General features: G+C 41.7%; 1 protein-coding gene across 4 annotated transcripts in view; it reads right to left on the bottom strand.

Annotated features, from left to right (window-relative positions):
* Window positions 1-11,149, bottom strand: part of PTBP3 (polypyrimidine tract binding protein 3) — a 69,191-nt gene extending 58,042 nt beyond the window's left edge. The window contains exons 1-2 of one of the 4 annotated variants that reach the window (XM_083352866.1): window positions 11,046-11,125; window positions 5,311-5,415 (exon numbers count right to left, since the gene is read on the bottom strand). In XM_083352866.1, coding sequence (XP_083208992.1) covers window positions 5,311-5,348 — 38 coding nt within the window. In that variant the 5' untranslated portion in view covers window positions 5,349-5,415; window positions 11,046-11,125. Of the gene's footprint in view, window positions 1-5,310; window positions 5,416-9,558; window positions 9,579-11,045 lie in introns of those variants that run through there. The other 3 variants (XM_083352869.1, XM_083352867.1, XM_083352868.1) reach the window with 3 other exon arrangements.
* Window positions 11,150-12,997: the final 1,848 nt, after the last annotated feature.

Genomic DNA, 12,997 nt, shown 5'->3' with positions numbered 1-12,997 from the left:
CACAAACAAGCAAAGCCCCATCCGCGGGATGCAGACAGTACATGAAACCACACCCCCTCTGGTCTGCGGAAATCCTCTCTCCACGAAACCGGTCCCTTGTGCCCAAAAGGTTGGGGACCTCTCAGCTACACCCCACAATGTACAAATGGCATTGCACTTTCTTGGGTGGCACTAGGTGGCAGACCCATATTGAATACAGACAACTCAACTCAACTCACAAGCAACCAAAAAAATACCAGGACAATGGTGCCAACGTGGAAACCAGATCCTGCAATACACCCAGATGTTTTGCTCCCACAGGCCCCAATAAGTACACAGATAAGTGCCTTTGCATGCTTTTCCTCCGATATATACCATCATATGCCAGTCATGTCCCTCTGAATTCTACATTGGACAAATCATGGAATTGTTGTGCAAAATAATATCACAGCATTTCAACCGTTCAGAACAGTGTATGGCAAAATTTTGAAGAATCATCTTTGGATATATGGGACTTGTAACAACACCATAAGGGAGAAATCGATGAACTCACTTACTTAAACATGTTTTAGGCAAACTCGAAAGGTCTTAACAAACTCAAAAGATCTTACCAATTGTTAATTGATAAAGTATTTATAATCTGTCTCATGTGTAATGTGCATTTGAATAACCAACCTTTCTCTCCCCTCACCCCAATTCAAATCTGATACCAGTCTAGCCATTCCATGCATTTGATGAAGTGACTTGCCATTCATGAAAACTCTGCCTTTTGGTAAAGCCAAAAAAGACTTGAGTAATTTTAAATTGTTACTGGGTTAACAAAGTCATACAGTAAGCAGAAGAGTTTGTATTGGGGAGTAGTCCCAAACCGCCCAAAACATAAAATATATCAGTTCAGTTAATTCAGAAGGTCAGGTATAGCCTACATAGAAATTAATCAAAGTGGGGGGAAAATTCCTCTGGATTTGTCTTCTGAATGAGGAATACCAATGTACCAATTATTTAAATCGGTATACAAATATATTCACCACTTTGCTTATACTAACTAAATATTTAATTCTCTTTCACTCTAACATATTTCAAAGGTGAACTGAGAAGAATAAAACATGGAAGCTTCAGTCCATGCAACACAGAAACCTTTGGGAAAGGAGAAAGGAGATAAACTGTAATATTTGTATTATCCTTATTCTTTTAAAGTTCATTTTGTCATTCAACATTTGCAGTATCCTATTTTCCTACATTTTATTAATGTCAATGGATTGTGGGTTTCTAAAAGCACCCACTAAGTATAATTACATTTTTCAACAAATATTTACTATTTCACAGGAACCAGATGGCATGTTTTGGCCATCAAGGTTTAAATAAATAATTTTAAATATTTTCATGAAACTTATGACTTTAAATACTTAGGAACTATTTGTACTACAGAGTCATTTTAATGGCATATGCATTCATACTATTACATTATTATAATGAAGATTTTACTATCTTGGAAACTATCTGACACACTGAACAGTTTCCTCATGCCTAACTAATAATCATATTGGTTGGAGGGCTCCACTTTATATTGGAGGAATATAAATCATATTGTTAGCCTTTTGAAGCTCATCTTCTCGTGAGATCTTTTTTTTTCCCATGAGAAGTTGGAAGGTCTGACTGAAGTTTTTTAGTTTTAGTTTTTTTAGCGGAGCTTTTTGCCGTTACTCCCTCCTGGCTCCGAAAATGCGGAGGGGGGCCAGGCCTATCCCACCTAGCCTCCATAGCATGGTAGTCCAGCTGGAGAGGGGAGTGAAAGGGAAGGTCGCCAAGCAAGGAATGGCCTGGCTTGGGGGGGGGGGCTGAAGTAAGCGTGTGAGGGGCATGTGGGGCAGCACTACCCTCTTCACCTGCCTTGCCTCGTTGTTGCGGCAGTGGTGCAAAACACACTCTCCTGCCCTATTGCAGCAGCGAGGTGGGACAAAGTGGGCAGGGTCCTAACTAAGGCTTATTTTTGGGTTGGGGCTTACATTAGACCCACCCACAAAAATCAGAGGTCTTATTTTCGGGTAGGTCTAATTTCCAGGGAAACCACAGTATGTGTGATTAACCTATTAACCTAAAATTGGTTCTGATATTGCTGTTTTACTAACCTGACAGCTTATTCTAAACAGGAAACCTTCATTTTGTTTGCAAATAATATTAAAGATTTTAAATAACAGCAAGAATGAGTCCTTACATTTAAAGAGCACCTGTCATTTCAGACCCATCATGGCAGTGGCTGTTAGCGGGCATCCACTCACCTGCTGCCCGCCACGTCCCTCACCTTGTTGTGTCACTGCCGCATCACCAGCCGTCCCATTAAAGTGAATGGGACTGTTGGTGAGTCAACTGCGGGTCAGAGGAGGAGCTACTGCGGGACAGAGATGGCAGCTGCTCTTTAAAAATTATGATTTAAATTGAGATGATTTAAATCAAGCCTTTTTACTAGTGATTTAAATCGTGATTTAAATCAAATCCACCCTGATTGTAAATCTAACCATGTTGCAAAATGTTTAGTGTACTAAATTAGTTCAATTTTGCTAGCTAGTTTGAAAATAAATTTCACTGAATATATTGGCATGTTAAATATAACATACTTTAAATATCATTTCATTTTCACAACTATATTTTGCTCTAATATAATCACTTTAATGTGATTATGTGTATTATTCAGATATGTTTAATTTTATAGAGCTATGATTATGAGACTTGGTAGCAGGGTGGATTTGATTTAAATCAAGTCGATTTAAATCAATTTAAATCCACACATAGTTGGAAAATTACTCAAATTCTTTTATTTAACTAGAACACTTAGAGCCTGGTACAGATGCATTTCTCTTCAAACAATGATAGTTTGTAATGTACACATATTTGCAAAACAATGGGATAAAGGAATATTCCTGAACTTTGTTTTATGATTTATCTCATGGTTACTGTAAAATTGTGTGAATGCACCAATGCAGTGCATGTTATCTCAGCGTGCAAAGCTTGGATTCATTGAATGAGTTTACCAAATACTGCAGAATATGCAGCTTCATGCTACATAACTTTAGCTCCATTTCATGCTGAATAAACTAAGTTATTAATATATATTAAATAGAAAACTATGTTTAAATTTTTACTCCAAAAGCATTTTATTAAACTAAATTTGATAAAAATAAAAAAACCGATTTTTTTATTTATTTAAAAATCGATTATTATCCACCCTGTTTACAATCTTATAAGAAGCAGCTGCATCCTCAAGCTGCTCATCTTTTCCACCTAGCTGCATTTGAGGAAGGTAAACTGCAAAACCTGTTTTTCCAGATCAGTTAGAATCAACTGACATTTTTTGCCAGAATGACCTTCACAGGAATAATGCACTGGATCCCTGTAAAATCAGTTTAAGAATTTTAAGAACTCGTGCCTGGATTTGATTGCTTTCAAACTCTTTGCACTTTTACTATTAGATTATAGGCTCAAGGCAAGGATTGTCTTTAAAAAACAACAACACTGCATAATATGTTTTCAATATCTGTATTTGTGCATTCTGTTATTTATGTCACTGTTAACCGCCCTGAGTCCTTAGGGAGAAGGGCGGTATACAAATCAAATCAAATCAAATCAATCAATAAATAAATATTTGAAAATACAGGTAAGTCCTCGACTTAGAAGAGTTCGCCTAGTGACCGTTCAAAGTTACAACAGTACTGAAAAATATGACTTATGACTGTTTTTCCACACTTACAACCGTTGCAGTATCCATAGTCACGTGATCAAAAATTGGATGCTTAGGGACTTAACTCATATTTATGACAACTGCAGTGTCCCAGGGGTCAGATGTTCACTTTTTAGGACCTTCTGACAAGCAACGTCAATGGGGAAGACAGATTCACTTAACCTCCACGTTACTAACTTAACAATTGCAGTGATTCACCTAAGAACACTGGCACAAAAGGTTGCAAAATGGGGCAAAATTCACTTAGCAAATGTTTCATTTAGCAACCAAAATTTAGGGCTCAATAGTGGTTGTAAGTTGAGGACTACAAACCCACACACATCTCCTCGGGTCCGCAGAAAAACCTCTCTCCATGGAACCGGTCCCCAGTGCCCAAAACGTTGGGGGCCGCTGAGCTAAGGAACAGCAGTGAAAGGAATCTGCTTGAATTAGTAGAACAGTATACAGGCCGTGCAGAAAACCCAGAATGGTATCAAATTGGTACAAATCATTTGTATAAGTTTCAAATGAAAATACACTTTGGATTTATGAAAGGGATGAAGAAAAGAATAGACAGTGAAATATAGAATACACATTTGCCTGCAGTGCAGAAAGAAATTTCTAGCCCTGAAGTTAGCTTTCTATTTGACTAAAACCAAATCGAGGTAGCAGGTCATAAAAGAGATCACTTTTAGGAAACTGTAATAAATATGCTGCTTATGTGGTGACACAGGGAATTGCACAAAAGAGCAAATAATGGAGCAATGAAATAGTAGGACTGGATGCTTGAATGAAGTAACTTAACCCCAAAATGTTCAAAAGTTTCAAGGACTAGGCTCAGCTTACTAAACATCTTACATCATTCTATTTTTAAGGAGTATCTTTTCTGGTTGTAATTTTTGGATGGGTTTCTCAAGGTACTAACTGGAAATCTCACGTCTGAAAAAAATACCCATTATTTTGTTTAAATCAAAACAGACAGAAACAGGAATTTTACTATTCCACTTTGAACAATGTATGTATTTTTTAATAGTGAAAACACAGGTCCCTAGTTTCACTGCTTTCTTTTGTTTGGATGAGCCTCTAATTATCTTGATTACCTCCACACCACTTTCAATATTGATCAATTTTTATTAAGGCTGTATTTCCCTCCAAACCTGCCGCTAAAGCTCTTTGGAGGTTCAGGGTAGCTTCTCTAAAACCACATTCATCTTCTGAGCATACATGTGAATGAACAGAACACCTTTCTACTGAAATTGCTGCTTCAGTCAAGTGGAGCCTTATTGTCTTCTATTTCAAAGTTATCTGATAGCAGTATTCCAGCTACATCACCTGTGTCAGTCAGATGATGAAGTTTATCCTTCTAGCTGAAAACAGAAAATCCATCTTACAGAAGCAAATATGAATAACACTGTAATAAAATTGTAGCACACACTGTAGTTCATGAAAATACTGCTTGGTTTGATTATAAACCAACTCTCCAGATAGTTGAAATTGCAGATTTCATTGACAGGGTTCAGTCAATTCACCCAGCAGAGTATATACTGCAGAATACTCATCAGATAAATGTAAGGAAGAAATCAAAGAGGTCAAATATCTAGTGAATAGTAGCTAACCTGTATCTGGATGGGTAGAGCAATATCCATTGTGACATTGTCCTTGTCTATCAATCAAAGCACCAGCTTCTTCCTTACCGAAACGATCAGGAAATGCACATGTTGCTAAATATTTACAGAAAAGACTGTCACAAATTCTCACAAGTCATTTTAAATACCTAATACTAAGCTTATCATGGAGAATATTGCCAGTGTACAAAAGATGAGAATACATTTACAATTAGGAAACTAATATTCAGGCTAATGGAATATATTTGAGGTTACAGGTCATGTAAAAGGGAAAATTATATTCCAGAAGTTCTGCCCAACCAGTGTTATTCAGCCGGGGCAAAGAAATAAAATCCAAATGTTTTGATTGTTCCAGGTTTTCGCCAAAATCCAGATGGTTCCCAGTGATTTTATGGAATGGGTAGAACAAGGCTGTACAGTGCGAACACACCTTCCTCTCCTGTCTACCCAATTTCCCAGCCTCTTCCTTTCCTGCCTCCCCTCAGACACCACCGATGTCCAATGCATTACTTATCAAATCTACCCAGTGCCTTCCCTTCTCTTGGCTACCAATCTGTTGGGACTACCAATCTCCACACATATGATTGCCAAAGGAAACCCCTGAGCCTTGGCTTTTTCCTGCTCCCCTCATCCAAAACAAACTCTTCTGCCTGCATCCGTTGCATTTTGATCTGCTTCTGGAAGAAAACAGTACAACACTATTTTATTCCTCACAACTGAAGCACAAAATGGTTGGATCACAAAGCACCCCAAAACAGTTGTTCTGTATGCAGAACAATTCATGCCCAGAATGTTTTATGCATCCCTAGTTGTAGTGCTTATATTAGGCACCTCTCTTATACGGATAACTCAATGCTCTAGAAATAAAAGACAATGTAGTATACATTGAAAAAAACTTCACAATAATCATTTTGCAGCAGCTGTTCAGAAGAGAGCACAGAGAACTTAATTGTCCCAGAAGATGCCCAACAGGACACATTAGTGGATTGCTTGAAATGCTATTACCAAAAACTAACCTAATCTAATGAATATTTGTAAATGAATTTGTGAAGAACTGAAAATAAGAGCACCAAAATTCTTCACACAGATCAAATAAACTGAATATTGGATAACAGTGCCCAAACCTATTTATGTAGCCTTGAATAGTACAAAGAAAAATATGTTTTATTTCAGATGGTGTGAAAGTTATGTAACCTTGAAATCATAAAAAGGAAATAAATGACAGTTTGTTAACTACATTACCCTCATAAAAACAATCCATGAAGCATTCCATGTGCAGGCTAATCTATTCTGGCAAAAGTGTTTTGGAGGAAGTGAAAAAACTAACAACAGCAACTAAGCGGCGGAAGGCTAATGGTCAAGCCACCACATAGGACAGACATGTCAAACACAAGGCCCAGGGGCCAGATCCGGCCCGCGAAGTGGTTTCATGTGGCCCCGGAAGCCATCCTGGAAACAGTGAGGGAACGGCCCCCACTGCCTTGGCCCTGGCCCAGAGACCCTCCTCCTGCCAGAGACCCTCAGATCTGTCCCACTCCTGCCCAGGCCCCCCACAGGCACCCTTGATGCGAACGATGTAGAGCCGGCCACGCCCACCCAGCAGGCCATACACACTCTAGCCACGCCCACCCAGTAGGCCACGCCCACCCTGGCCATACCCACCCGGCCCCCTGAGGGGAACCGCAATGTTGATGCAGCCCTCAATGAAATTGAGTTTGACACCCCTGACATAGGATGTACAGAAGAGAAAGTGTCAAGTTACCAATGGTCAAAGGAAGGTAGGGAAAAGAAGACACTGAGAATATCAGCAAATGGGCAAAGGCAATGGCGGGGAGGAGGGGCAAGGTACACTAGTCTTATTCTATTCACTCAGTAAGATGCTTCCAGATTTTGTTTGGCCTAAAACAAAAAGCACCCAAAACATTCTGGGTTTCAGTTTTATGAAACAGCAAGCTTATCCAGCTAGGTTGACAGAACTTCTAAAACACAATGTGTCTACTTCAGCTTTGAGACGAAGCATATTTTTTCTAAGTGAAAAAATTGAATTCAAGTTAATCAAATACAAAGATTTTATAATTAATTGATTTAATTTGAATATAACATGTGAATTCCTTGACAAAGAATTGCAAAGCACCTTGTGTTCTGTATATTTATTAAAGTGTCCTAAATCATAGAAGGAAAAAATCCTCCTCACACAAATTTTAAAGCACATTCATAAAAGGAAAAGATTTAAAATTTATCTGCTCATCAGTCATATAGTTGAGGCTTCTATACTTATTTAGGATTTTCAGGAAATATTGGGACACAGTCTCAAATAGACTGTCAAAGTACCAGAGTTAGTAAAATAAATATTTGTTCTTCATAAATCATGTTTAATCATCATTATCAGAAAGTTCTATGAGGTTACTTATGGTTATTCACCATTTTAGAATGAGCCACCTAAGCAAAACTAGTACCATTTTAGGCATTTCCTGCTTTAGGCCAATTCCTCTTTGCATGGACCACAGTATATCTATATATAAAGGCACAAGCAACATATTCTAATCCATTAGACAACCCCTCCCCAAGATAAAGCACTACACATTTACGCAGATCCTGAATATCCCAGCTTCCTTTGCTTTAAATGTATTATTTATTAGATTTAATATAACTTCCTTGTCAAGTAGCCTCTGGATTGCTCACAGAGCATAATTAAAACATGCATGGTATATTTTTTTTGCCATATTACATACATGGCAAGAAAATGCAAGAAAGACAGAGGAAAAAAGCAAGGAAAGAAGTGTGGGCTAATCTTATTAGTGTTTTCTATTTCCTAAAGAAATGTTTACATTAATATTAAACACAGCTGACAAAGGAAAATGCCACATTGCAAAAAACATTGGGAATCTTTTTAGAAATGAAATTCAACATGGTCTAATCATATAATTGATATATCTCCTTAAAATTTCCAAAATGGTATTTTATGTTCAGCTTCTCAGAATATGAAATACTATCTTGTTGCAATACAATGTTCAACATGCTCAATGAAAAAAAAATGCAATAAAGGTAACCCAGGAATTTCAAACTGTTATTTAAATGATAATAAAATCATATATCTATCTCCTTGGACATCTCATATTACATAATTAGTTTCTCAAGTAAATTATTTTAGCAATAATTTACGATAATACGATACACAATATTACTATATTCAGCAAGGCTTGAAAATAAATTTTCACATTTGTTTAGACCTAATGGTCACTACCAATAAATTCACAATTCATTATACTTAACATACTTCCCTGCTTAGATAAATTTGAAAAGAGGTTGTAGTATTACCGAATCAGAACAGATCAACTATAGAAATGCTTCTAATCCTATTTTCTTGCCGAAACTGTGACACCTCAGGCAAACAACCTTCAACTCAAATATTAGTGTGAAAATTATGTTCAGAATAATAGAAATCCTATCTCAGAAAAAGGTACCTAAATATATTGCTTATCAAAAACCACAGAAGTTAAAATACATACTTCAGTGAATTTTAAAAACAGTCAATAGAGTGGAAGTTATTTTTTGGATGTTTTTATTAATTTATTGTCTTAACTGTTTTAGAATTGTCTCCTCACTTGGCCGAGATGTGGAGCTTTAGAAATGGAATAAATAAAAACACTGGCACGTCAAGACACCAGCACAAAGACCAAGGTACAAGCAGCTCTCCTTCAGTCATTATTGAAACATTTGATCAGCCCAAAGTACAAAAAAAAAAACAAGGTCTAGTTTCACGGCGATGAGCGACCGGAGTGCCAATCAATTAGTTAACAGACTTCATCAGTTCCAAAATCAAGATCACACCGGCAAGCTTTGTCAGTTGTCACTCGCGGCAGTACAAATACACTAAGTACGGAAAGCTACCGTTCACTTTCGGGGGAGGAAAAAAAAACACAACAACAACACCGCACGCTTTAAAAGATTGGAGTTTTGCAGCCTTTTTTCTCGGGCCCGCCCGCCACCTTTAACTTAAGGCGGCGCTCTCGATTTCCTGGTGTGTGTGTGTGTGTGTGTGTGTGTGTTTCTTATTCCTCCCTTCTCTGGTGGTTGGAAAGGCGTGTGACGCGCTTCGACAACAACTCTGCTGGCTCTCTCGGTGGGAACCTCCCATCCTCTATATACCCCCATTTCGGCTGCTTCGCAAACTGCTTCCTCCACTCCACCCTACCCCACCCCACCCCACCCCCCTTTTTCCAAACATTTTGTTTGCACCTCTGGGTTCCAAGCACGCAACTCCGAAAACGATCCCACCACTGGCAACTCCCTAGCACCGTAGGCAAAAACTAAAGTCGAAGCCACACCTGACAATCGGGGAGGGGAGGGGGGGAGGAAGGAGGAAGAAACCAGCGCACCCTTCGCCCTTTTATTGTCGCAATCGAAGAGGCAGGAGAAAGCGGAGTGGGGAGGGAAAAAGAGAGAGAGAGAGAGAGAGAGAGAGAGAGAGAGAGAGGGAGGGAGGGAGAGAGAGGGAGTGAGAGGGAGAGAGAGAAAGGGAGAGAGAGAAAGGGAGAGAGGGAGAGAGAGAGAAAGGGAGAGAGAGAGGGAGGGAGGGGGAGAGAGAGAAAGGGAGAGAGAGAAAGGGAGAGAGGGAGGGAGGGGGAGAGGGAGAGGGAGAGAGAGAGAAAGGGAGGGGGAGAGGGAGAGAGAGAGAGAGAGGGAGGGAGAGAGAGGGAGTGAGGGAGAGAGAGAAAGGGAGAGAGAGAAAGGGAGAGAGGGAGGGAGGGGGAGAGGGAGAGAGAAAGGGAGGGGGAGAGGGAGAGAGAGAGGGAGGGAGGGAGGGAGAGGGAGAGGGAGGGAGGGGGAGAGAGAGAGAGAGGGAGGGGAAGAGGGAGAGGGAGAGAGGGAGGGAGAGAGAGAGAGAGGCTCTTCCCACCCCCCTCCCCACCCCCTCACAGCTGGCTTTTCTCCTACGGAGACAAAAGGCCACCGAGGGACCCTGTTGCAAAATGCGCGAGAGAAGTTTGGGGCTGGGTTCTTGAGCGCCGGCCGGCCGGCCAGACCTGAGGAAAGTTTTGAAGAGCGCCTCGGATTTCGCCTCGCCCTCTCCTCAAAGGAGGAAGGAAGGAACGAACGAAAAATAACCGTGGAAAGCCCCGCTTTCTTTCTTCCTGGCCTTCGCACGCCTCACCCGGGAAGCGGCCAACTCGGGATGGCTCCCCGGTTCGCTGGGCGAGAGAGGAAAGGGAAGAAAAGAAGAGCTGAAGGAGGGGCGGCGGCGGAGGAGGAGGAGGAGGAGGGGGGGCACTTCCTACTCTGCTCCCGACTTAAGTCCGGTTCCCGGGTGAGGGTCCGCAAGCTTCCCTTTTCGACCCGACCCGAACCCCTCCCGCCTTTGGGGGAGTGGACGATGAGCACTGTAGTCCAAAGGAGCCGAGGGCAGGGGGACGACACCACCCCCTCCCCTCCTCGTTTCGTTTTTTTCCTCGCCTAGTTTCGCTCCCTGGCGTCTTACTCTTGCCTGCCCCGCCGCCAGCCCCCCTCAGGCTGTGCGCGATGTGAGGCATCTCCGGAGCCTCCCTAGCCGCTGCCGCCGCCGCCGCCGCCGAATGCGGGACGGCCAGGCGAAAGTGAAGGAGAGGGAGGGAGGGGTCCTTTCGCCTCCTCCTTCTCCTCAGCGAGCGAGCGAGCGAGCAAACGAGCGAACGAGCGGCGGGGAGAATCCGCCCGTCCGCAGCGGACGGGGCGAGGCAGGTACTCACCCATCCATGGCAAGACAGGAGGAAGGAAGCGGCGAGGGACGGGACAGGGTGAGGGGGAAGGGAAGGGAAAGGGAGCCGAGCAGCCACTCTCTCAGGAAGAAAACGAGAAAAAGGAGGGGCGGAGGAGGAGGCGGGCTTGCCGGCGACGCGCATGCGTGACAGATGTTCGACGCCCTGGCTTGGTCTCCGCCCTCTTCTTTCCCCCGCCCCTCCGCCGGGCCTTCGGGGATCAGCGCGAGAGCGTCGGGGGCGGGGCGGGGCAAGAGGGGAGCACGCAAGGAAGGCGCGCGGGCTGGCTTTGCCGGCCGCTTTTCGACTGTATAGCGGGCGGCCCTGCGAAGAGCGTGTCTTGTGCGCGTGACTGAACGTGCCCGAGAATGCGAAGAAAAATGCAAGGAGATGCGCGCGGCTGCCTGGGAGGTCGCTTCGCCTGAGCGCTTCGGAGGCAGCAACAACAGGCGGCAACCACAGTAGCGAGGGGGGGGCTAGTGGGGGGGTGCGATCTAAAGGCATTGCTTTTTTTTCCTCTGGGCGTTGGATTTTGAGGATAGATAGATAGATAGATAGATAGATAGATAGATAGATAGATAGATAGATAGATAGATAGATAGATAGATAGATAGATAGATAGATAGATAGATAGATCAGCGTTTCCCAACCTTAGGAACTTGAAGATGCGTGGACTTCAACTCCCAGAATTCCCCAGCCAGCATAGCTGTTAGCATAGCTGGCTGGGGAATTCTGGGAGTTGAAGTCCACGCATCTTCAAGTTCCTAAGGTTGGGAAACACTGAGATAGATAGATGAAAGATAGATGAATGATAGATAGATAGATAGATGAATGATAGATAGATAGATAGATGATAGATGAATGATAGATAGATAGATAGATAGATAGATAGATAGATAGATAGATAGATAGATAGATAGATAGATGAAAGATAGATAGATCAGCATTTCCCAACCTTAGGAACTTGAAGATGCGTGGACTTCAACTCCCAGAATTCCCCAGCCAGCATAGCTGGCTGGGGAATTCTGGGAGTTGAAGTCCACGCATCTTCAAGTTCCTAAGGTTGGGAAACACTGAGATAGATAGATGAAAGATAGATGAATGATAGATAGATAGATAGATGAATGATAGATAGATAGATAGATGATAGATGAATGATAGATAGATAGATAGATAGATAGATAGATAGATGAATGATAGATAGATAGATAGATAGATAGATAGATAGATAAATAGATAGATAGATAGATAGATAGATAGATAGATAGATAGATAGAGCAGACGGCAAAAAAAAGAATCCTCAGCAGTGAGGACAGAAATGTACACTACAGGAAAACACATTCTTCTGAGTAGACAGCTTAAGTTGTGTCGCAACGTTTATCTTGAAAGTTTTTCCACTGTTGCACTTATTTTCCGACTGAGTAAATTTTGTAAATGCGCGCGCAAGCAATTTTCACACTTTTGTATGCTTCCAAATCTTGACCGCTCACAGTATTAACTACACATTGGAATACGTTAAAAATACAATATCTTTTTGGTCTGCTACTAAAATGCAACAGAATTTTAAAGAAAACCTCAAAGCACCGCATTTTCTCATAATTACAGTACACAACCATCACTGTTTAAAAACACATCCAAGTTGTGACAAAATTTGCATCATTCTTGTAAAGCCCTCTGCAAAAGCTGAGTCTTTAGAGGTTTCTGGTGGGCTATTGGAGAGGGGAACGACATTATTCCTAGAAAGCATCTGCAATGTATTATTTTTTTAAGTAATATAATATGCTCACACTAGTCAACAAGCAGTTTGAACCAACTGCAGTTTCCAAGTGATCTTCAGAGGCAACCCATCCAAAGCACAGGGCAGAAGTTTAATCAAGTAATGATACAGGCATGAGTCACTTGCCAGATCCTGCTGCTTCAGGAATGGCTCCTGTTGGCACATC

This window comes from Vipera ursinii (genome assembly GCF_947247035.1).
Source record: "Vipera ursinii genome assembly, chromosome: 2".
Classification (NCBI taxonomy): Eukaryota; Metazoa; Chordata; class Lepidosauria; order Squamata; family Viperidae; genus Vipera; species Vipera ursinii.
This window is presented reverse-complemented; position numbering and strand designations above follow the sequence as displayed.